We start from the raw sequence: 24,428 nt of genomic DNA, 5'->3' as shown, positions 1-24,428 counted from the left end.
CTTTCTTTCTTTCTTTCTTTCTTTCTTTCTTTCTTTCTTTCTTTCTTTCTTTCTTTCTTTCTTTTCTTACTTACTTATTTATTTGTGCGTGTGTGTCTGTCTGTCTGTATGCCACTGTGTATGTGTGTGTAGGCCAGCAAACAGCTCGATCTCTCTCTTTATCATGTATGTCCCAGGAGTTAAACTCAAGTCATATGGCTTGGTTTTAGGTGCCTTTACCCACTGGGCCATCTTGCTGGTCCTCCAGGCTTTTCTCTACCTATGCACGTAAAAGGCGCAGCTGAACTGTATTTACGGTCCTATATTTTGAGTACTGATCATTTGAGTTGTTATCCCCTGTAGGCCCAACTATACTCCTGCTTCACCCTCTGCCCTGCCCGGGACAAGACACCATGTTCCCACTGTCCCACAATATGACCCCCCTGGCACCTTGCTTGCTGTAGACCTTTTCGTCACTACAGTCCTCCTTGGGCAACCACGGTGTGTCTCGGTCACAGTTAACCAGCAGGATGGCCCCCTGGCCCTCAGGACCCCAGGTCCAGGACGCCTGCAACAGCAGGGACACAGGTCAGTGGCATCCCTGGCCCCAGCCCGCTGCAGCTCTGAGAGGTCCTGAGAGGTAGACGTGGTGAGGAATAGCTCCTGCCCGCTGGGACAGCAGCTGGGACCTGGAAGGCTTGATTCCCAAATTCAGTGCCCAGAAAGGACCCAGAGGATCTCCCAAGAGCACAGAGAGACAGGAAGGCTGAATAGGGCATGCAAGCCACAGCCCTGGTGTGAGGTGACTATGCCTGGCAGAGATGGTGGCAGGGACTGACATTCTAGGACAGGCTTGAGGTGACTGATTCCAGACACGCGCTGAGTGCTCCCACGGGGGCTGGCACCTTGCTCTGCTTTCTATCCTGCTACAAGTGCCTGGAGAAGACTCCAGCTCGACCACACCGCTTCCCTGTTTGAAGCCCTCACTGCTGACTCAGATAAAGCCCGGATTCTCACGGAAGAGACCCATGGCCTCTGCATCTGGTCTCTCCCACCTGCTCTGCTCTACCCGCATGAATGTCCTTCTGGACCCCAGAAACTCCCAGGCCTTTGCCATGCTGGTCCCTCTTTCCCAGTCAGGTCTACCACCCCGCTTAGACTCAGTGCACCTCCTTAAAGGAGCCTTTCTGATCTCCAGGACACCTGCCCTGCTCGGTACACTGTCCTTTCTTTATATGTTCTTCCGGGAGCACTGAGGTCACACTATGGTGGCAATGCAGTCACTCACATCATTCTTCTTGAACTTTGCCCTCTCTGGGCTTTTGTTGTTCTCTGAGCCTGAATATAAGAGATAGATTTGTTGTCGTTTAATTTTTTAAAGATTTATTTATTTTATGTATGTGAGTGCTCTATCTGCATGTACAGCTGCATGCCAGAAGAGGGCACCAGATCACATTATAGATGGTTATGCACCACCATATGGTTGCTGGGAATTGAACTCAGGACTTCTGCAAGAGCTGATGGTGCTCTTAACCACTGAGCTATCTCTCCAGCCCCTTGTTGTTGTTGTTTTGAGTCGGGGTCTTAACATAGCTCAGGCTGGCCTCTAACTCACCACATAGTAGAGGATGGCCTTGAGGACTCTGGATTCTCTTTCCTCTACCTCCTGAGATCTGGGATCCCTGGCATGCTCCACCACTACTGGCTAATGGTGGCAAAGACACTGTGAACACTTCACTGGTCCAGGTATAGATACTCTCACTAAGGGCCTGGATGACATTGCCTAGCTCGAGGATGGATGCCGGGGAGCAGGCCCAGGGTTTCCTGCATTGCAGGCAGACACGCTATCAACTGTGCTACATTCTCAGGTCCCTGAGCCTTCTGTACAGGACTGTCAAGATTTAGAATGTGTTTTTAAGAGCTCTCTCTATAGAGCACCTCTTTTGTTTATTTATTTATTAATGTCTTAAGGCAGGGTTTGCTCAGATTGGCCACAATCACTCAACATCTGAGTGTTGAGATGACAGGGATGAGCCACCTCTCCCAACCTCCTTTAATTTTACTTATATTTATCTAGCTTCTTGAGTCAGGGTCTCACTACATACCTTTGGGGGTCCCTAGAGCTCTCTATGTAGACCAGGCCTTCCTCTGCCTCCTGAGTGCTGGGATTAAAGGCGTGTACGACCACAACCCCCTACCACTTTAATTTTAAAAGTAGAGGCACAGGAGAACAAATGGCTTCCCCAGGCAGCCTCTGCCTTAGGTGCAGCAATTCTCCCATCAGTTCTGTGACCCATGCTGGGAAAGCTGATCCTACAGGGAGCCTGGCCCGCCTGTGGCCAGCCCTGCAGCGCTGTATCTGCAGCCTGCTTTGAGCCTCAGCCTCCTGCCCCAGTGAAATGGTAGCCAACCTCTCTGGTGGACAGCTCTGGCCGGATGCCCCATGCATGTCCCTGGAATGTCCCGGAAGTCCCTTCATGTTAGGGTCGGGACAGAGCCCACCCTCAGGGAGAGTTAACCTTCTTAGGATTGTTCTTCTCCACCTCTCCATCCCGGTCTGCGTCCACATCCAGAGAGATCTCTGCAGACAAGAGACAAGTGTGAGTTGAAGAGCCTGCCGATCAGTGTGGCGAGGCTGGAGGAGCCCGGTGGGAAGCGGGGCAGCCCCCCTACTCGGTGGCATGCTACCACCTTCAGGGAACCTGAGAGGACACCAACAGTTCTGGAAGAGGGCGGGTCCCTGCAAACCCTGGTTGGCGTGGGAGACTCAGCCTAGGGTCACAAGGTAGTACTAGTAGAACGAGGGTTCAGCTATGTACACACACGCCTGTCTGCCTGTGTTTCTGTCTCTGGCTTTCTCTCTTTCCTCATTTTATTTCTGTTGAGAAAGCATGTCTCCAGCCCCTGTCCATCTAAGGGAGCCTGTGATGCCAGCTCCAGATAGGTGATCCGGGGCAGGATCCCTGCTGACCCTTTCTGCTGGGGAAAAGATCTTCAGCGTCCCAGACCCTTTCACGCAGAGGCTATGTGGAGCTTGTGGGACAGAAAGAAGGCTCACTGGGGGATGGTCTTGTGTTGGAAGTCTGGTTCTCTGGCTATGAGCCATGTGACTTTGGGCAGCTTTCACAACCTCTCTCTGCTCCTAATTCCCTCATCTGCAGCATGGGGCTCTGGTTATGGCAGTTGTACCAACTCCAACAGCCAGCACTACTGACTCTCAGAGCTGCATGACTCCATGTGCGGGGCTGTTCTGGGCGTAGTGTGTTTAGTGACATTTCCAGGTGCCACCTGAAAGATGCCAGGTATGTCCCTCACGCTTCCAGCGGTTGCCTAGCAGCCCGGGGAAAACTGCCTTGAGGTAGTGGCTGCAGGAGGAGAGTGGGGTGACGGTGGGGAGGCAGGGGAGCACATTCAGTGTGAGACGTGTTGAGGCCAGGTCCTGAGTTGCCTGAGTGAGCCTGTCTCATGCTGACTATGACTTCAACCCTGGTGGAAACGAGGTGGGAAGGAATGCACCCCCTTTTGGGGGGTACCCTTTCCCCCTGAATGGGTGGGAGGGGGGTCCTGACACAGGGAGGATAAGCTCAAGGGGGTCCAGAGTCACTGAGGTGCCTCCTTTGTCCACAGTTCAATTCCCACTGACCCGACCATGGTTTTTGTGGTGAGGTACTGGGATGAGGCATCTTCCAGTGTTCTACCCTCCTGGACCTGCTACGAGGTATCACACTGATGACCTCATTGGAGTACCTGCTGCAACGTGGTACCGGACTTCTCCAGGAGCCTATGGCCCTGGAGAGAAATACAATCACACCCATTTCAGGAAGGAGCAAGCTCAGGTTCCCTGGAGCCGCTCAGCGTCCACCTACGTGGCTCATGTTGGAGGCTGGGCTGGCAGAGGATTCCAGTGCAGAGGAGAGGCCCTCCAACCACAGTGAGAGGCCGAGGTGAAGGGACAGTGTTGACTTTGGCTCTCAACTACACCAACTATCCAGCCTGCCACGTCTCAATCCCTGAACACAGCACTCTGCCAGTTGCTGGCACTCTCCAGGCCTGTTCTCCCTCTACCAGCTCTGAGCAGACCCACACTGCCACCCAGACCAGGAATCTGAGGCCACCCAGCAGGTGGCCTAAATCCTCAAGTCCTCAGGGAGCAGGGTGGTCCTCCTACAGGAGCCTCTGACTCCGGACATCTGCTCTCCTCACTGATCCGGTTGACCCCTGGCTGACACTGGCTGACATCATATCTGGACGGTGTCCAAAAGCCAATCTCTCCTTTACAGTCCCAACATTTGCTCCCTTGAAGGTCACCGGCCACATCTTCACAGGCAGCCCCATAAATGTGACTTCATTCATAGGCCACAAGGGAACACTGAGGTTCCTTATGGTGGGTCTCACTTTGTAGCTCTGGCTGTCCTAGAGCTCACTGTGTAGACCAGGCTGGCCTCAGATTCATAGAGATCCCCCTGCCTCTGGCCCCTAAGTGCTGGCACTAAAGGTGTGCACCACCACCACACCCAGCCTGTCTCCTGATTTGTTACTCTGAAGGATCTGCCACCTTCCCACTGTGAAATCTGTGTTTTCACAGTCTCACTCTTGGCCACCTGCTCTCCATTTTCCACAGTACTTCTCAGTTCTCATAGGACCTACCACCGTCCCCCTGGTCAACTTATGTCCCACTGCCTTCTAGCCTTCTCAGCTACCAGCCATCCCCTGGACCTTCTCCCAGGCTCTAATGGGGGCGCTGTCTACAGCCAGGAAAGAGAGGCTGGAATAGCCCCTCTGAGCTCTGCCCTCCCCATGGGGAGGGAAACACACCTGTTTCACAGCCTCTGGACTCCAGACATTGCCCAGAGGCTCTGGGTCCTGCCTCAGCTGCCTAAAATAGCCTCAAGGTGTCAGGTGGCACCCGGGGTGTGGGGCAGATTCATGGGAAATGTCAATAGGATTGAGTTTGAGGCCATTGCCCTAGACACAGAGCCTGTGGCTGCATTAGGCCAACTGCCATCCCTGAGGACTGTGGCTGTGCTGGCCTGGCATTCTTACTTGTCCCAGGACCTTGGGATGCAGTGTGAAGAAGGGCCCTGGAGACCGGCAGAGGAAAAACATCCTGCCCTGAATGCTGAAAGCATCAACTCTGGGCCTGGGGGAAGCTCAGGGCGAGTGGAACATTTACCCAAGGTGCAAAGGGGAGACAAGCACTGGATGTGCCCTTGTCCCTCCGCCAGGACCTCAGCAGGAAGCACGACTGTTCCATCCCACATGAGTATCCTCTCCCCCTACTCCATTTTCCCCAGGAAAATCTATAGCTGGGGAAAAGTGAAGCCCAGAGAGCATGCTCTGCCAGTCAGGGCCACACAGCAGGGTCAGTCATAGAGGTTTGGCCAGGGGCTCCCTGGTTTGTTCCCGTATTTCAGCATGAAGTCCCTCCAGGCAGAGAGGAAGAGGAAGGGGGAAGGGGGCCTCAGCTCAGCACCTGGGGTGTTGGCACAAGCCCTTTGCACATTCCACTCCCTGAATTCTTGAAAACACTATGCTAGAGTGCTCTGCAAACCCCCCCCCCTTTTGCAGCTGGAGAAACTGAGGCTGGGGGTAATGGAGTTGGTGTGAGATCACCATGAGGTCGACAGAGGAGGCAAAGCCACAGCTAAATCCTGCCTGCTCTGAGGCCAGGGCTCTTTCTGTTTAATGTGGGCTTGGGGCAGCCCCAGTGAGATGCACACAGAAGTGGCCTGTGGGGTCAGGCCTAGAGTCTCGGGACCTCTCCCTGCCTCTGAGCTGCTGCTTTGAATCTCTCAGAGGGAAACGCCAATGTGAGAAGATCAGGTGGGCCACTGCTTCTCGACAGCGGAACAGAGAACAGAAGTGACTTGAGTGGGATTTCATGCAGCCTGGTTTTTACAATGAAATGGCTGCCTTTGATTGGGAGAGGATGCCCTGCCTGGGCGGAGCACTCTACCACAGGCCTTGAATCTCTCCTTAGTCCAGACAGGTGCTGGGATCCAGTCTCCTGCCTCAGCCTCCAAGCAGCTGGGAAGACAGGTATGTGTCTCCAGCCCTGCTTACCTTTCTGCTTTTTTTCTTTTTTTTTTTTATTAAATGATTTATTTATTTTTATTTTATGTGCAGTGGTGTTTTGCCTGCATGTCTGTCTGCATGGGGATGCCAGAACACTTGCAGCTAGAGTTACAGACAGCTGTGAGCTGTCATGTGGGTGCTGGGTGCTGGGAATTGAACCCTGGTCCTCTGGAAGAGCTGCCAGTGCTCTTAACCACTGAGCCATCTCTCCAGCTCCCCCCACTTCTGTTTTTTTTAAACGTTACCCAGTTATTTGTATTTTTGAGAGAGGGTGTTACGTAGCCCAGGCTCTTGCTATGTAACCAAGGCTGGCCTCAAAATCCTGATCCTCCTGTACCTGTCACTCACATTCTGGGATTACCAGTGTGCCACCACACCCAGACTTTCCTGCTTTTAAAAAAATTACTAATCTTTACTCCATAGAGGGGCATGTGTGGATAGGTCAGCAGAAAACTCTTAGGAGCTGGTTCTCTCCCTCCGCTGTGGGTTCTAGGGCTCAAACTTGGGTCATCAGGATTCATTTGCTGCGCCATCTTGCACACCCCACTGCCCACTTTTTGGTCTCAAAATGATGGTTAGAGCTGAAGATGAACTGTTTGATTAATGTTTCTCCCATCCAGGTAAGCTTTCATTCTCCTGTCTTTGGGAGGGCCAAGGGACCTCTAACTGTCCTGTGAACCTAGACTCCTGGACTGGTGGCAGTTAACTAGCCTCCTCTGAGGGCCAACAGTACACTCCACGGAGGGCTGGCAGCTTCTTTGCCTTGCGCAGTTAGGTGTCACCAGGGCCCAACCCGAGTTCCCTCTGAACCTTGGGCTCAGCCTTGGGTCTGGGGCGGGAGGGGTGGGGGAAGAGAGGACAAGCCTGACCTGCTGCCTCCATTTACCACCTCTCTGCCTGTGTCCCTTCAGTGCACATCCTGAGGTAAGCCAGCCCGGGCCATCTTCTTTGACAGGTCTCTGGCTGCTGCCCTCCTCGCCTTTGTCCTCAGGTCTCCCTGGCTCTGTGGGATTAGGTTTCCTGGGGGCGGTCATCTGAGCCAGGTGGGAGCTGTGTGTTTGCACGCACTGCTCAGTCACATGCCAAGACTTAGCACACTGGGGAGTCAGGCTACAACTCCCCCCAAACTCCCTGCCATCCCAAGCCCTTCCCAGCCCCGACACCCCCGGTGCGGAGGGAAGGACAGGGTAGGCAGCACCCAGGCCCATGGGGAGATTCTCTGAGAAGCGAGAGGGCACTGCCCCTGAGAGTCCTGCACCCTCTGAAGGGCCACGGGAGACTGAAGAGAAAGGAGCGTCTCACTGAGAAGCAGCTGTTTTCAGGGGACCCTCAGAAAGTGAGATGAGTGAAGATAATTCAATGTGACTCGGTCCCCTATCAACCATTTCTAGCTGTAACCCAGGCAGCTTTGGCTTGCCTTTTCCAAGCCTCCGTTTTCCCATCTGCTTAATGGGTATAGTTTTAGTGTTGCTCCTTGCAATGTCTGAAAGGATAGATCTTGGTGGGTAGGTATCACTGTCTGGGGCATGGTATACTGTGGGTGCTCAATAAATGTTCTGTGTTTACTACTTCCTCTTCCTTCTCATCAAGGCACCCAGCCTAGTCCTGGCTCAGCTCAGTGTGCAGGGAGTCAGGGAGCGCTGTTAGGACGGCGGCCTCACCCCGTCAATGTTTAACCACCGTTGCTTGGACAGAATGAGCCTCTGGATTCCTTCTAGATTGAAAACATAATTAACAGAGGATAAACTGAAACCTCATCTGCATCAGGGACTGGGTGTTCCTGACACCAGGGCAGGGCCCTGCAGGGGAGGAAGCGAGGGAACTGGTTCCAGTTTGGAACTCAGTCTGCCACACTGTTGCTGTGTGGCTGTGTGACTGTCAATAAGTTTCCTAATCTCTCTGGGCCACACCATCCTTTGTGGACCAAATGAAGAGGCTGGTCTGGATGAGTTAAGGACCCCAGGCTGGGGCTTGGGTGACAGTGAGGACGGTCAGGGATGGTGGAAGCTCCTGGAGTCTCCAGGCTGCAGTGTGCGTGCGTGCGTGCGTGCATGCTTGTGTGAGTGTGTACAGGATGTGGGCCTTTTTGCTTTCTCTCTGCATCCCACAGAGCCCGAGGTGGAGACTCCATCCATAGCATACCTCCTCTACAGGAGTCCCATTCCCTGGATAAGAGCCTCAGGGTACAAGAGCCTCATGTTCTGCTCCAGAGGCCAGACTGCCACACCGAAACCTGCCCAGAGCATTGTCCCAAGTCCCCCAAAGAGAAGACACCCAAACCCCAGCCCCAACTCACCAATGGCTGTGAGGAAGAGCCCAGCCTGGTCAATGGGGGCACTGCCCTCCTCATAATAGTTGACGGTGACCTTGGTGAGCGGCACACGTGGGGACAAGAGAGAAGGGCAGAGGTCACAGGTCACAGTGAGAAACAGACCAGGACGAACCCCCTACCTCCCAGCCTGTCAGTCCTTTCTAAGCAGAGGGGCCCCTCCTCCAGGAAGCGCCCCTGGGCTGCTGAGATGCACCTCTCCCTCCTGACCTGTGCCCCTGCACATCCCCTTGCTTCCCGGGTTCATGCCTACTGAACTGTGTGCCTAGCTCCAGCTAAGCCCCAGGGACTTGTTCATTTGGATGGTGCCTGGTGCCAACAGGCCTAGAGTAATATTCATGAGGGAGCCCAGAGTGGGGACTACATCACCTGGGCAAACCTCTACTGCTCAGTGCCCCACTTTACAGTGAGGTCTGTGTTGCTATAGATACAGTCTCCAATCATTACATGGGTCTGAGAAGCTACTTTTTTGTTTAAAGAAAAAAACAAACAAACAGGACTTGCTATTATCCCAGGCTAACTTCAACACAGCAATGTTCCTGTCTCCGTCTCTTAAGCGCTGAGATTACAAGTGTGAACCCCAGGTCCTGGCTTCTCTTTGCACATGTGTGGTTTGGAGCATTCTTACCACATAGCTCTGGCTAGCTTTGAACTAAGAAGCTGAGGCTGCTCTCAAGCTTGCAGGAGTCCTCCTGCCTCAGCTTATGTTCCTTCAGCTCTCTGAACCTTCCTTCTTTCCTTCCCTCCCTCCTTCCTCGCTCCTTCCCATCATTCCTTCTTTCTGTCCTAAGGACTGAATTCAGGGCTGAATGTACGCTACATAAACAAATACTGATCTATGGTCCCAGCACAAGTTTTCATTTAAAAACTTATGTGTTTGGGGCTTTGCCTGCATGTACGTCTGTGCACCATGTGCCCACAGAAGCCAGAATGACAGATGACATCCAGGGGATGGATGTCAATACTGGAGTTACAGAGGGTTTATGAGCCACCATGTGGATGCTGGGAATTGAACCAGGGTCCTCTGGAAGAGCAGCCAGTGTTCTTAACCACTGAGCCATCCCTCTGACTCCTAGCTCTCATTTCTTGAGACAGGGTCTTGTATGCCCCATACTGCTCAAAGCAGGCCTTGAAACCTTGATCCTCCTGCCTCCACCTCTTAAGTGCCGGGGTTACATGTTTGCAGCTCCATGCCTGATCACCCCACCCCTCCCCGCTCTGCTGATGGAGCTGCTAGGGACCGGAAAGGACTCTATCGCTGGCCCCGTTTCTATGGCTCGGGCTATTGTGGCCCCCGAGATTCCAATGGCCTTGGGCTCCCTCAGTCCTGGACACCGTCTTTCTGGTCATGGTACCTTGTCACTGCTGGCCTCCGTGCTGGCCTGGGCCATGCTGAGCCGCAGTGTGGTGCTGGGTGACAGGGCCCAGCGCTGCTTGCCATTGGTGACCACCTCCTCTGCCTCGCCGTCGTGCACCACCTCCACCTTCACACCCTCTGAGTGCTTCAGGCTGAAGGCTTTGGCCCCAGCAGGGGCTGCACTGCAGGAAGAAAGGACAGAGGGTCAGAGGGAGCCTGGGCAGAGGAGCTCAGAGGGGTGGGCCCCCAGGCTGTGAGGTCTAGAGTACCCAGCCGTGCTACCGTGACCGACTGGCAGCAGGAGCTTGTGAAGGGCACAGAGGCCTGGGCCAGGCTTGTACCTGCTGAGCTGGAGACCAGGGAACCGAAATCTCTGTCTCTCTGCCAGTCAGTCTGTCTCTGCTTTGTTAGAGATTGAACCCGTGCAGGCTAGGCGAGCACTGTGCCACTCAACCACGCCTTCAGTTTTAGGACCGGAAAATTTTGTTCTTGTTAGACAGGATATTTTCATGCCGGTCAGGGTGACCGCAAAATCATCATCTTTCTACCTCAGCCTCTCCAGTGATGGGGTTTTTAGGCATGTAGCCCCACTCTTGACTTATGCTCTGATTGATTGAGTGAGTGAGTGATGGATTGATTATTGAGACATGGTCTCTTGTAGCTCAGGCCTGTCTCATATCCACTATGTGGGTGAGGCTGACTTTAAGCTTCTGATTCTCCTGCATCCACTGCCACAGGCTAGATTACAGGCCTGTGTCATGGTGCCTGGCTTATGCCAAGCTGGGGACTGAACCCAGAGCCTCGGCCATGCTAGGTAAGCACTTTACCAACTGAGCCACACCCCCATTTTAGGCCTTGAATTCGCACTGGGTTCTTGATGCCTCTGCAGATGGGTGAGTGGCTTTGGGAGCATCAGGCTCTACAGGATGAGTGACAAGCCTACACAGAGGGATGGTTTTGCTCCAAAGGTAGAGCTGGGAAACCCACCTCCTGCCTCGTGTCACTGGGGACTTGTCAGGATGGAGCCTGGAACCAGGCCCTGTAGGGGAGAGGGAGGGCTCTGTATCAAAGATCCCCGGGCCTGGAATTCCTCCACACTGAAGGGCACTGGCTGTTTATATGCTGGCATTCTAACTCCAACAGGGTAGAGACCTTTAGGAGATGGTGAAGGGATGATGATGGGAGTGCCAGGGGTTCTAATCAAATATGAATGGTGGCCTTTTAAGAAGTGAGAGAGAGCCAGGCAGTGGTGGTGCACACCTTTAATCCCAGCACTTGGGTGGCAGAGGCAGGTGGAGCTCTGTGAGTTCAAGGCCAGCCTGGTCTACAAAGTGAGTCCTGGACAGCCAAGGCTTCACTGAGAAACCCTGTCTCAGAAAACAAAAACAAAAAAATAATAAAATAAATAGAAAGAAAAAGAAATGAGAAGGAGAATGAAAGAATGAGTGCATGGCAGTGGGTGCCAGGGCAGCCAGGGCATGGAGGTGCCAGAGCTAACAGTGTTGATTTGAAGGTCCCTAAGGACCACAATGGGTCAGGGGGCTCTGGGAGGATTCTCGTGGGGTTTGAGATGACAACAATGCAGGCCTGAGTATGTCTCAAAGGTATAGCTGCTGCTCTGGGGGCAGTGCCCAAGGCCCAGAGAGCTCAGAATACATTTGGGCACTGTTTAAATGTTCAGGGCATTTTCCTTTCCTTTTCTTTTTTTCTTTCTTTTCTCCTTTTTTTCTTCCTCCTCCTCCTCATTAATTATTATTATCAATATTTTACTTTTGGGCACAGGGTCTCCATCATACGTAGCTTTGCCTGACCTGGAATTCATTATCTAGACCAGGCTGGTCTTGAACCTGCCCCAACCCTCACGCCTCTGCTGGGAATGCTGGGATCACAAGCTTGTGCTGCCATGCCTGTACTTAAATCTTCAGGGCTTCTGCCACCCCTCTATGCCTACAGACTCAGGGGTCCTATGCCCTGAGAGGCTGCCAGCTGTCAGGGCCAGGTGAGACCAGGGTGGCTGGCGATGCAGTAGGGGCCCGGGCTGAGCAAGCACTTAAGCTTGTGACCCTCAAATGTAGCCGCTGTGGGAGCGGCAGCCATGGCAGCTTAGATGCTTTGTCCAAACAGAGGCTGCTGGGTCCTAGGAATGAACATTGAGAGCCCACTGGGCCACAGCTTGAGGAACACTGGTGTCACCTTCCACAGTGTAGTCTCGTAGTTCCAGCCCTGAGGTGGGCCATGGTGGTGGCTGGGACTCTGTAGAGGCTGCCAAGCAATCTATTCTTTCTGTTTCGTTTTTTTTTTTTTTTTGAGACAGGGTTTTTCGTAGCCCTTGCTGTCCTGGAACTCCATCTGTAGACCAGGCTGGCCTGGCTCTGCCTCCTGAGCACTGGGATCAAAGGTGTGTGCCACCAGTGCCTGGCAAGCAATCCATTCTTGGTCTTTTGGCTGGAATCAAATGGAGGGCGCTAGAGGCCCGCCCTCCTTGAACCAGGACCACTTCATCCGACTTTTACCTCAAGCTTCTGCACATGGTTCTTCTGAGATGACAGTGCTCTCCAAACCACAACGGAAGCACGCTCCCTGAGGACCCCATTCGTCACCGTACCGCTTTCCACCCCCATCCCTCTAAGCCAGTAAGGAACTGAAGGAGCACCTAGTGGGTTAACACCCGGGCCACTTCAGAGCTCTGAGGCCTCAGGCCTCCCATAGCCCTGCTTGAGGCTGAGCAAACAGCTATTCTTGGAGCCCTAGCAGAGGCCACAAAGGCGCCATTGTTCCGTGTGGATCCTGTTAGCTGCCTCCTCCCTGGGGAAGATCCTGTTAGAATTCTCTGCAGAAACTGGAGAGCCTGGGTCTATGGATGGCTTGGGGTCCAGAGGCTGGGGGACAGTATCGAGGGAGGGAAAGGAATGAAGCAGGGTGGCTTTGACCTCCTGGCTTCCTGGAAAGAGTCTAAGGAGAGCATGCATGAGACAGGAGGCTGGTCCTAAGACCCCTGTCTGCAGTGTCCCAGCACCCAGGAGTGACAGTAAACGGATAGTTTCTGATTGGCTTTCCAGCTGGTATCAGAACATGTTTTTACATGTATTAATTGTGTGTGTGCGCACACACGTGTTCGTACATGTGCAGACCAAAGGTTTATGCTGGATGTCTTTCTATATCGCTTTCCACCTTAGCTTTGAGACAGGGTCTCTCACTGAACCTAGAGCTGATGGTTTGGGCTAGACTGGGAGCCCCTGGGACCCACTTGTCTTCCTTCCCCAGTGCTGGGGGTTACAGACCTATGCTGCTGCCCTGGCCTTTATGCTGGTGCTGGGGACTTGAACTCAGGTCCTCATGCTTGCACACAAACATCTTCTTCCTCATTTTGTTTCAGCCTGGCCTAATCCAGGCACACTGTACATAAAAACATTTGCTGGAGATGGGGCTGGAGCGGGAAGGCCTGCTCACACGGTCCCACGGTATTCACTCGACCCACATTTCATGAGCGCTTATCACGTACCAGGCAGAGTTCTGGGTGCTAAGGAAAGACTGCCTAAAATGATACCACATCCTCTTGGCCCACGAAGCTTGTGTTCTAGTGAAAGAGAACAACTCTGTATATGACGCAGTTAACAGTGGTGACTGCAATAGAGAGACACGGGGTTGCCAGACTGGGCACGAGGCTTGGCAGGAGTGTGCTTGCCTAACATGTGAAGGTCTCGGATTCTGAAAATACGGGGGGCATGATGGTGGGGGCTCTCGGACGGAGTCTCCGAGAAAATAACGTCTTAAGCTAAGAGTCTAAACTTCACTCTTGGAAGAAACAGTTAAGTCCGTGGGCCTGGAACTCCGTGTCAGCTACAGAGACAGAGCCGCACACTTCTGTCCCAAGAAGATTTCCTCCGAACTCCGCCTTGCCCTGACACTGTGGGACCAGGAGGCCTGATGCTGAGAAGTGAGAAGAAGGTGAGCGTGGCCTGATGTAAGTGTGTGTGTGCCAGCAAGTGTGCATTCAGGGAGGAGGGCTGGTCATGATTCTGGGGAGAGGTCCCAGACACGGTGGAACTGGTGTTTTTCCTGAAGGAGGGAAATCACCAAGAGCTTGCAAGCAAGGAGGGATTTCAGAAGAAAACAATGGAAATGTGGGTGAGTCCGTGAGGGTAGCCTGTGACGGAGTGGTGATGGTGGCTTGGGGCTGGTTGGTGACCATGGGAATGGAGAGAAATGGCTAGGCACACCTGTGGCCAGCCTTCCAAAGGCGGTGTGGCCTCGGGGAACCACCAGGCCTGACTGATCTTGTCTCAGACGGTGGCGGAAGGTCTCCGCCATAGCCTGGCAGGGCTGAGGAGGCCCACAGCTCCACACTTGATGGTGTGGCGTGCCTTTTCTTTGCTGGTCCCTGGCTCTTGGCTTGCCCATCTGGCTTGGGCCTCATTAACACCAGCCGGGGTTCATCCTTGGAGTGACCCAGCTCCTGGCAGCCGGGGTGTGACATCCTCCCCTCAGGACTTTGGAGGAGTTGGAAGGGGGAGTTGTGGGTGCCAGCCTGGTGAGCACCTCAGGGACAGAGAGGAGCGGAGGGAGGGAGACCTCAGCTCAGGCCTCACACCTAATGCTCACTGTGGTGCTGGCCAGTGTCCCGAGGGCTGGCCACTGGCCTAGGCAGGCGTGGTGGAGGCAGGCCTTGGCATGTGTGTATAGCTGGCCTCCTCCTCTACCTGGTGGCCCTAGCAGCCTCTGTCACAGGGTGCAGGGCCCGAGGCCTCTCTACAGGGAAGAGACAATCTAGCCTTTGGGGACTCCCTTCCTCAGAACCCTTCCAGGACCCCTCCTATCCACAGAACAACATCCAGCCCCTGAGTGAGGCCTTCAAAGCCCCTGTTCCTGCTCTCTGGTCCTCAGCCTTATACTCCAGGCCATTGAAATGACTTCTTTACTGTCTCCACGGGCCTCACTTTCCTGCCAGGTGGGTTTGTTCCCATGGGACTTATCCTCTGTGTGTGCTGAGCCCTCACCTGTCTTTTAAGACCTAGCTCAGTTGCCATCTCTTCCAGGAAGTCTTCCCTGATCCATCAACTTTCTCCCCGCCTTAGCCAGGGCCCCCAATACTATTCAGTGTTCAATATGTCTCTCCCATGAGTCTCATGAACACCTTGAGGGCAGTCACTGTGGCTCATCATGATGGGTGACACTATAATAAACCCAATCCGATTCACAACCACAGCTTACAGAGAATTTACCATTGCGGGCCACAGGCTCTCAAGCCATACTTTACACAACCCCACAAGGCCTGCCTGACCCATCCCATTTCACAGACGGGCACACTGAGATCTATACAGAATGCCTCCTTGCTTCAAAGAGGTCTCAGGACCCTCATGGCAGGGCATGAGTGAGCTATTGAGCCCTAGGCCTGGGAGAGTCCACAGGTCAGAGTTCTCACCGTGGTCCTCTAGGTAAGGACTCAGAAAAGATCAATGAGAGGCTCCTAGGGACCTCAAGAGTCAGAGGGACAGCCAAGGGTGTCCTAGACTCTTGGGTGACTGAGGTGAGCTGACATGGGCCTGTCAAGCCTCTGGGCTCAGGGTCCAGCATGGCTGTGGGTGAACAGGAGAGAAGAGGGTCACTCCTAAACATTGGTGTTTGGAGTTATGAGTCCCTGAGACTATGTTATCCTTCCCAACCTGTTGTCAGCGAGGAAGAGCCTCACTGACCCCCACTACATAAAGGGACTGTGGGCCTGGCACACGGGGTGCCAGGCTCTCCCTCAGCCCTCCCATCACTGGCACCAGCCTGAAACCTGAGTCCCAAGCACCTCCTGGCAGTGCCTCTTGTCCTGGGCCCAGGGCTGTAGGTGTTGTTCTAATTTATGGGGCCACGAGACCTGGCCCAATGTCTTCTGTCGTCACTCACTCGGCAGCTAGCGCCGCTGCTCTGCCAAGCTTTGCCACATACCCTTGACCTTCCGTGGACCCAGCCAACAGGGCCTGTCAATTGAGGATGGCGGTGGGAAGCTCCCCGTGCGAGGCAGTCTGCAATCATCAGTGGCTGTACTCCCTCACTCACCCCATAACCCACAGTGATCCTCTAAGGAAATGGGCAGCCAGGAGCCATGCCCAAAACACGAGTCTCAGGAAGATGGGTTGGGAGAGCGGTCGGCAGCCTGGGCTCTGCTCCCCCACCACTCCTTAGCCAATGCAGTCTGACTTTAGGTTCCTCAAGGGAGAAACGGGCGCTAACAGGATGCTAACGGGTAAGGGGGCTGACTGTATGCAAATTATCAAATGCATATGAAATGAGCATGTACATGTTAGGAATGCCGCTGGCTGTTCAATAAATGTTAGTTAGGGGGAGCAATATTAAGTAAATAATAGCGCTCTCTCTCTCTCTCGTGTGTGTGTGTGTGCATGTATGTGGGTGCATGTGCTTATATGTGCATACTCACAGAGGCCAAAGGAGGACATTGGGTGTACTTATTGCTCTATCACTCTTTGCGTTATTCTCTCTCTCAATTTTTTTTTTTTGAGACTGAGTCTCATTATGCAGCCCTGGCTGTCTTGGAACTCACAGAGATCCATCTGCCTCTGCCTCCCTTCTGCTGGGATCAAAGGCATGAGCCTCATTTCTTTGAGTCAGGGTCTCTCACTGACCTTGGAGCTAGGCTGCTAGCCAGTGAGCTTCAGGGAGCCATCTGCCTGTGCTTCCTCAGCACTGGGGTTACGGTGGTTTTCTGTGGGTGCCGGCATTGGGACTCAGGTCCCACCCACTGAGCCATCTCTCCAGCCCAATACTAAGATCTTTAAAAGCCAAAACAAAATAATACAACAACAAGAATGTCGCTTTCTATTGTGCCAACAGCTTCTGAGTTCCTCAAAGCAGCCTCCACTCAGAGACCCCCACCCCATGTGAGAAAGTGGTAGGGACTGGTATTGGGCCGGCAGGGCGGTTCCTACCAGGAACCCTGCGCCCTTACCAGGGGAAGGGGGGCTTGCCCCTTTCACTCTTGTGACTTGATAACAGAATAAGAGCTTCCCACTCAGAGACCTGGGGTGGTGGCAGCATCCTGTGGGGGCCTGAGCCAGGACCTGTGTCTCAGCCAGCGAGGGCTTGGTGAGAAGTAGAGGGCTGGGTGAGGGCAGTAATGTTTCAGGGGCAGCGGACTTCCATCGGGGGAGGGTGGCCAGGGGTTGCATAGGGTGGAGTGGAGGAGGAAGCATGAGCTCTGGGCTGCATGGCTTACATCTAGGTCCTGGTTGTCACCAGGAAAACGGCTTCCTCTTTCTGAGCCTCCTTTTCTTCATTCTGCAAACCAGGATGGTCAAGGAGCATCTTCTGGTCTTGCTCAGAACAAAGCAGGGCAGTGCGTCACTTCCTAGTTTCAAGCTGTCACTGACCTGTCCTGTTCCTGTCCACCCGAGAGGAGACTTGTCCCTGCAGAAACTGGACATGCCCTGATGGAGGAGGGTCCTTTCTGCCTGACACATGAGCTCAGCTGACTATGGCTTTCCTTCTCTGGAGCAGCTGATTCTGTCTGGAGGAGGCGCTTTTTTGGCTGTCATATCGTGTAGGAGAGTGACCGCTACTGACACTGGGTAAGCTGAGGCAGGAACACTCATCATGCTACAGCATTCAGAACTGTCACCTCAGCAGGGAGTTACCCAGAGAGGTTGTGGGTCCCTGTGACAGGCACGGGCTGTCCAGGACAGTGGCCACCAGCATAGATGTCGGCGGGGGCCCATGCAGAGCGACAGCAGCCCACTCCAGACGAACTTTGAGGGTAACAGAGTCCCACAGGGGAAAGAATGTCAGCTTCCACGAACCATCTTTCCATTACGTATTCCAGCGACGGCATTTTAGACAGGCTGGCCTTAACAAGATCTAGCACGAACATTCGTTACATCTCTCTAACATTTTACGTATGTGTTATACACACACAAAAGTGTGAGGGGGCATGTGTGTGGCGAGTGTACATGAATGCCAGAGGAGGATGCTGGGCGTCCTGTGCTGATACTCTTCGCCTGAGTCTCTCACTGAACCTGGAACTAGGCTGGGAACTGGCAAGGCCCCCTGTGGCCCTCCACAGAGCACAGGAGTACACAGCCAGCCGCTGCTGGCTTTTTTCAGGGGACCCAAGGGTTCAAACTGAGATCCTTGGGCTTACAAAGCGATGTTTTTACCCTCAGAGCCATTTTTTTACGCCCCAACCTTTCTCTTTGTTGTTCTGAGACAGGGTCTTGCTAGGTAGCTCTGACTGGCCTGGAAGTTGCCATATAGACTAGGTTGGCCTCGAACTCACAGAGATCCATGTGTGCCCCTACCTCCCATGCACTGGGACTAAAGGCATGCACCGCCGCAACCAGCTTCCAGTCCCAATTTTCAAAAAACTACTTTTGTTAGTTTTTTCGGGGTGGGGTGAGTTTGGAGACAGGGCCTCTCTGTGTAGTCTGGGCTGTCCTAAAACTCGCTGTGTAGGCCAGGCTGGCCTTGAACACACAGAGATCCTCCTGTCTGCCTCCCAAGTGCTCAAAGGACATTTTTCTTCTTTCGAGGTACACATGCATGTGTTGAGGGGAAGATTGAGACAGGGTCATGCTATGTAGCCCAAGGTGATCTGGAACTCACTATGTAGTCTAAATGAGTCTTGAACTCTTGGTTCTCTGGCTTCAGCTTCCTGGGTGTGGGGACTCAAGTGTGTACCACCAATCCTGGTTAACTTGTTTTAAAATATAGACCACCACATTAACAGCGACGACTATGGCCTTCCTTCAGCTTCTTTTGGGCAGGTTATGGTGTAGGCTGTGCTGGCTTGGTGTGGGGAACTCTCAACTGTGAACTATGAGTCCTGGCTGAGGCCTGCCCTCTTGTCCCCCACCAGGCCAGGCCTCTCTCTGCCAGGGTGGGGCAAGGACAAAGACCTGACCATGGACCCCCTTTGCTCCTTAGCCCCCAGCAGAGGCAACATGCTAGCCCTTCAGACAGTACTCAGAGTACCCCGGCAAGCAGACGGGCATGGTGACAGCTGTGGCTTAGGGACCTGAGCTCTCTGGATCCTAGCTTACCCCTTGGCAGTGCCCAGTTCAGAGCCAGGAGGGGGGAGAGATGGATACTCTTCCAGGCCACTGGCGCCTAGATACTCCACCCCCGTGTTCTAATCCAGTCCTCCTTTGGGGTCTATCTGCAGGACCGCCAAGGTCCTCGCTCAGAAGTGCAAGTGGGGCTGAGGTCGAGAGGTAAAGGAGCAGAGAGGGGCCCGGTCGCAGGCTTGCTGAGACTAGCAGGGCTAGGGCCTCCTGGAGAAGTGGCTGGGCAGCTGGGAAGGAACAGGAGAGTGGGTGGGGAGAGCATGAGGGAGACACCCAGGTGGGCTTGGGAAGGCTCGGGAGAGTCGGGTGCCTTTGTGTCAGGATGATTTGGGAACAAGGTACAAAGAAGACACGTCCGCCCAGATCACCAGCTCAGGGTCTCATCTCAGAATACCACATGCCCCTCCTTCCAGCACAAAGTTCTCCCACCCCCGGCAACGGAGACCATTTAGAATACTTGGAGCAGAGAACTGTGTATCAGACCTCAGTGTGGTCACTCAGGCTGCTCACACCATTCCTTTTCCCCAACACCTTTCCCAGGTCCCACACCACACTCTACCCATTTCCTTGGGGTGCAGGATACTGCCAGCCCCATTCCTTGACCCCGCTGTCTCAAGTACCCCAAACCCCCATTAAGTGTGTGGACAGAGAAGATGGCGGTGGACAGGTCCTGGCTCCCAGGGCCTCAGTGGGTAGAAAATGACCCCTCTCTGATCTCAGGGTGAAGTCAGGAAAGGCATTTAGGGACACAGCTCACAGCCAGTGCCTGGGGACAGGCAACCACCGGCAGCCCCTAGGATGGTGAAATCGGATAAGTCCCAGGCCACATTCCACCTGGGCAGTGCCTCTCTGAGCAAGCCAGTCCCCAGACCTCCCAGGGTGTTTCTGCTTGCTGGGCTAGGAAGTCCACTGGTGGAGGACAGTGCCATGGGCTGGGGTGGAAGGTGAATCAGGAGGGGCTGGGGGAAATGAAAGGGGCGTGTTACAGAAAGCTCATGTGTGCCGTGCCGAGGTCACCCAGGGAGAGGGGCTGGAGCGACCAGGCATAGGAAAGCTAGGATAAAGGGGAACAGTCTTAGAGCGGGGTGAGGCGGGGGCTGCGACTAGGGCTGTGTCTGCGTGTCTTAGAGGGCCTCAGGATTGCGTGGAAATGGACACTTGCCTGGGTGTCGTCCGTTTTCTGGGAGTTCTCTGGATTTCGGAGCATCTAGAATTGAGGGGCAGCTGGGGCACTGGAGCCAGGCTGTCCTGGTCCAGTTCTCAGGCTTTGTGAAGGGTAGGTGAGTCGCTGTCTGGGCTCACCTGTAGACATCGGTCCAGAGCTGCGTGCCCAGCACGTACACCGCCTCCACGCGGCTCCCGTACAGCAGCCGCACCGTCCGCTCCCGCATCTTTTCCCCGGTACAGCCGGCTGACCCACGTCTGCGCTGCTCCCAGGAACGAGCACCTGCTACAGGTGAGCCCGCCGCTGCGCCTGCGCCCGCCGCTGCGCTGCCGGCGGCCTTAAGCTGCAGCCGGAGGGCGTGGCATGGGCGTGGCTGTCCGCCGGACTCTTCTCGGAGTGGGCCTGCAGCCCGTCCGTCAAGCCTGGCCCCGCCCTCTCAGCGCCCACTACCCGCAAGTTGCCAATTTCTGTTTTCCACGTTTGGCTTGTCCAGTCTTTTATTCAATAAATTCCCCTTTTTGGACCCATTCAACCTCTAACTCGGAGGGGCAAGAAAACGAGAGCAGGAGCAGCCGAAGGGACAGGACAGGGGTGGGTGAGAGGAGAACAAAGGGCGCAAGCAGAGCTAGTTTGGGGCCAGCAAAAACTTCTGAGGCTTTTGGAGATATTGCCAACACAAGGGGATGAGACAGGAGCCCCCCGAACACCATTGGGAAGCTGGGCGCCCCCGCCTCAGATACACAGTGCCGTGGGAAACAAGGAGTGAGGTGGAGTTGGAGGAACCTGCTCCTGGCAGGGACCACATTGCTAAGCTCAGGCATGAGAGGGGCAGCATGAGCCTAGACCGGCTCTATCTCAGGGGTGATCTGGGAGTGCACTCTGGCTGCCCCAGACCACGGTGAGCAGGCTGAGCCATCAGTGAAGACCCCGGATGGAGCGTGAGAGGGCTGGCGGAGAGAGGACTGATCTGACCGGTGTTTATGGACGGAGATTTGGGTGGCTCCCGGTGGCGGCGACGGTGTGTGTGCCCGGTTGAAGGACAGGGACAGGGCAGAGGATTAGGGCCCCAGCCTGGGACACCAAAAGGCATGCCAAGGTAGAGGTCAGTGTATGGTCCTGGAAGGCCTACGTGCACCATGGACTTCTAGTGGGGGGTCTGAACCATCCTGAACACTATCTGTGCCCTTTCTCTCTGAGCACAAGTCTGGGGCTATGCAGTAAACAGCAGCGTTTGAGGAAGTGGCTTCTTGTCATGGGAATGGAAACTGAAGGGTGGGTGGAGGGGGGCTGACAGAAGATCCAGCAAGGAGTGCGCTGAGATAAACGGGGGGAGGGGTGTTCTCATGGGTACCTAGTGCCCAGGCACACCCGACCAGTCCTTGACTCCATCCTTCTCCTCCAGATGCCCAAATTAGGAGATGGTAAGGACCCCAGCTGTCCCTGGGCATCAGGGATCTGGGAGGAATGTGGGTGGAGAAGGGAGAGGACCAGAGTTCCAGCCAGAGGGGTCACTGTCCCCCCCAAAAGGCTTCACATTCAGATCCTGTGAGAAGCTGCTGGTCCCTGGCAGAGCTTTCTCCAATCAGGATGCAGCACGAGGGGCAAAAAATCCAGGGGGCACCAGACTGGGAACCCCTCCCCTTCAGAGGGTCTGAGCATCCCTCTGCAAGTAAGCAAGTTTCCACCTCCAGGAGGGGCAGAGTATGAGCGCTTTCTGTCATCCCTCCCACCAAGTAAGTGGGGTCCAGTGTGGGGACAAGGACATATCTCCTCTCAACCAAGCCTCAAGGGAGTCACGGTAGAGCCAGGGTTGTGACAATATCAGACAAAGGCTGAGCAGAAATGACAGCGTGGACCCGTTGCTTATACGGTTTCTGCACCTTTACACTGCGCCCAAGTGGCACTTTCCAATGAATTAGAATTACGTTATTTTATCTTCCAAGAACCCTGCCGCTTTGGAGATGAAGAAAGAGAGCACAGAGAGGGTGAAGAATTAACCTGGGGGTGCACAGGTCCTGACAGTGGCAGAGTAGAACCCTGGGAGAGGACACAGGGTTGCAGGCAGGGGCTTAGTGGGTGAGGGTGGCTGGTCCTACTTCTGGAAAGCTCATAGGCAATCCCTCAGCATGATGGAAGATATGAAATTATATTAAATGAGACAATATTCAGAAAATGCTGGCAGAGTCTGGTCCAAGGCTCATGATACAAAGCCCCCCCCCCTTATGCAATCCACCCCTGTCTGGCCACCCACACTCAGGCCTCTGACCTGGTTCTGGCTCACCCCATTGGGCCCAGTGCCTGGCTTGATGGGCTAGGAGCTTTCAGAGCCCAAGGATTTAAAATAGCTGAAGTGGTCACAGCTGTTGGTGGATTGAGGGCCGGAGGTCTTGCACATTATGGCTGCTTCTGCTGCTCCCACAGATCCTAGAAAATCCACATGGCATCTCTCAGTGCCTTTTGGAGTGTGCCAGCAAAGAGCAGGCCCAGATCTGATCATTTCCCAGAAGTGACAGTCCCGGACCCCCTCCTTCAATACAACCCCTGCCAAATATGAAACCAGAAAGCCTGGGCCTGGAGGGGCCTACCACTGCCAGGTGCTCTGTTTTGGGGTTGCTCTCTTCCTGGTTTTTGGAAAGCCTGCTAAGGTGACTTAAGACATCGATGATCCTGCTTTGATATGAGCAGCTCACCAAGGATATCATACAGGCAAGACTGGATTTTTTGTTTGTTTGTTTTTATGCCTGGTTACTAGGGAAAATTTGAAAAACCATGACCATCCATGACCTAACAGTAAAGGCATAATGTGAACATTTGGCACAGCCAAGTCTAATGGGAACAGTGAAAAATCATAAAGCACAAAGCTGAGCCTAGTGATGCAATCTCTGTGGTACAGTCTCCCACTCTTTTGGCCTTGATCTCTACATGTCACATGCTTGGGGGTCTTTTATTATTTGTACAACTTGGGGATATTGGATTGATGGGAATTTTCTTATGAATAATTTACCCCTTCTCCCAGGAGTATTGCTTCTAAGCTTCCCCAGGAATGTCCTGACCATACTTCCCCTCCTGCTTTTAGGGATGTTCTTACCTGGTCCTACTTGAAGGCCTTCCTTACACCCTGGAGGTTCTGACTCAAACGATTAGGCTGGAGACCTCAGACTCAAAGATTCTCTTGGCACATCTGCCCCTGCACTTACTTAGGAACAAGATAATCAGAACAAAGTGAACTTAAGGAGGTGAACAATATCTGGTAGGCTAGAGAAGTTAGCATCAGGTCAAATTAAAAGCCTTTTCCTACTACTGATGGACAAAGAGTGGTGTGTATAAATGATAAAAGAGTAAAATATTAAGACCTCCCTTTCTTAGAAAAGTGAACGCATATGAGGCCTCTATGGTGTCATATAACCAAGGAATAAAAAAATACCAAGATTAGATAAATAGATAAATTATACAGATATATAACATATAAACATTGTATTGTAGCAGAATTAGAATAATATATTCAGCAGCTTTGGCCTGAATACTTTTCTTGGGCCTAATGTCAATTTGCACTCTGACTATTAAAAGCTGGTAATACACTGCTTGGGTCATGACAACCTGCTCAGGCTGGCTTAGAGATTTTCTTTCTGGTTTTTTTTTTTTTTCCATGTAGTACCCAGGCTGCATGATTGCTGATGATAAAAATGATGGGTGTCAAATTACCCAGTCTGTTGTGCCTGCCACAGAGACAAACGTCCCACCAGATCATAATTATTTTCTCTGCAGATGGACACTTATCTGAAGATTTTTCCAAAGGGGACTTCTGACTGCTAGACAGTTGAAAATATCCACTGTGGGAGGGACAGCCTGGCTCTGTCTTGTGAGTCGTGTGAGAGGACTTGGGCTCTCTCTTAAGGTCATGGGAAGCCATGGAAAGCTCTGGAATATGATGATGGCATGACCTCACTGGAGGAGAGTCCCTGTGTGGGCAGGAATCTTGGCGGGAGACCAGAGCAGACTGGAGATGGAGACACGCATTGTCCCCACTATGGCTGTGCCAGGGACCTGCAGGCCTTGCCTTGCCTCTTCTCCTCCTTCCTAGGGATGGGTAACTGGCCGGCTGGTAACAGAGGGGCAGGCGGTGGCAGGGAGAATGAGGACAACAAGGACACAACACAGAGTGAACCGAATTCTGCAGTTCACCAGGCATCCATGGCCAAGAAGGTACTTAGGGAAATGAGGTCCTGCCAAGGCTGGAAGAGATGATGGCCACAAGGTGGCGCGAGCTCCCCATTTTAGAGCAGCGGAGCCAGTGTTCTTAGTGACGAAGCCTTCTGCTGCTGTCCAACCTTGCTTGACCCTTCCTTTAACTCGAAGGTCCTCTTGCTCCGTGAGGCTTGGGTTGGGATTCAGGGACAGGTCAATGCCAGGTCCCTCAGGTGATACCTGCTCTCTGGTCGGAGGATCAACTGAGAACCAAAT

At 53.6% G+C, this 24,428-nt stretch overlaps 1 protein-coding gene across 1 annotated transcript in view; it reads right to left on the bottom strand.

Moving 5' to 3' along the window:
• The window catches only part of Padi2 (peptidyl arginine deiminase 2), a 38,659-nt gene extending 18,395 nt beyond the window's left edge, over nucleotides 1-20,264 (bottom strand). The window contains exons 1-5 of the mRNA XM_055611088.1: nucleotides 20,105-20,264; nucleotides 9,739-9,922; nucleotides 8,351-8,420; nucleotides 2,499-2,560; nucleotides 430-547 (exon numbers count right to left, since the gene is read on the bottom strand). Coding sequence (XP_055467063.1) covers nucleotides 430-547; nucleotides 2,499-2,560; nucleotides 8,351-8,420; nucleotides 9,739-9,922; nucleotides 20,105-20,193 — 523 coding nt within the window. The 5' untranslated portion in view covers nucleotides 20,194-20,264. The remainder of the gene's footprint in view (nucleotides 1-429; nucleotides 548-2,498; nucleotides 2,561-8,350; nucleotides 8,421-9,738; nucleotides 9,923-20,104) is intronic.
• Between the last annotated feature and the right edge of the window lie 4,164 nt (nucleotides 20,265-24,428).

Source organism: Psammomys obesus, unplaced genomic scaffold (assembly GCF_907164565.1).
Source record: "Psammomys obesus unplaced genomic scaffold, mPsaObe1.curated_primary_1811, whole genome shotgun sequence".
Taxonomy (NCBI): domain Eukaryota; kingdom Metazoa; phylum Chordata; class Mammalia; order Rodentia; family Muridae; genus Psammomys; species Psammomys obesus.
Note: the sequence above shows the minus strand (reverse complement) of the source record. Positions and strands in the feature narration are given on the sequence as shown.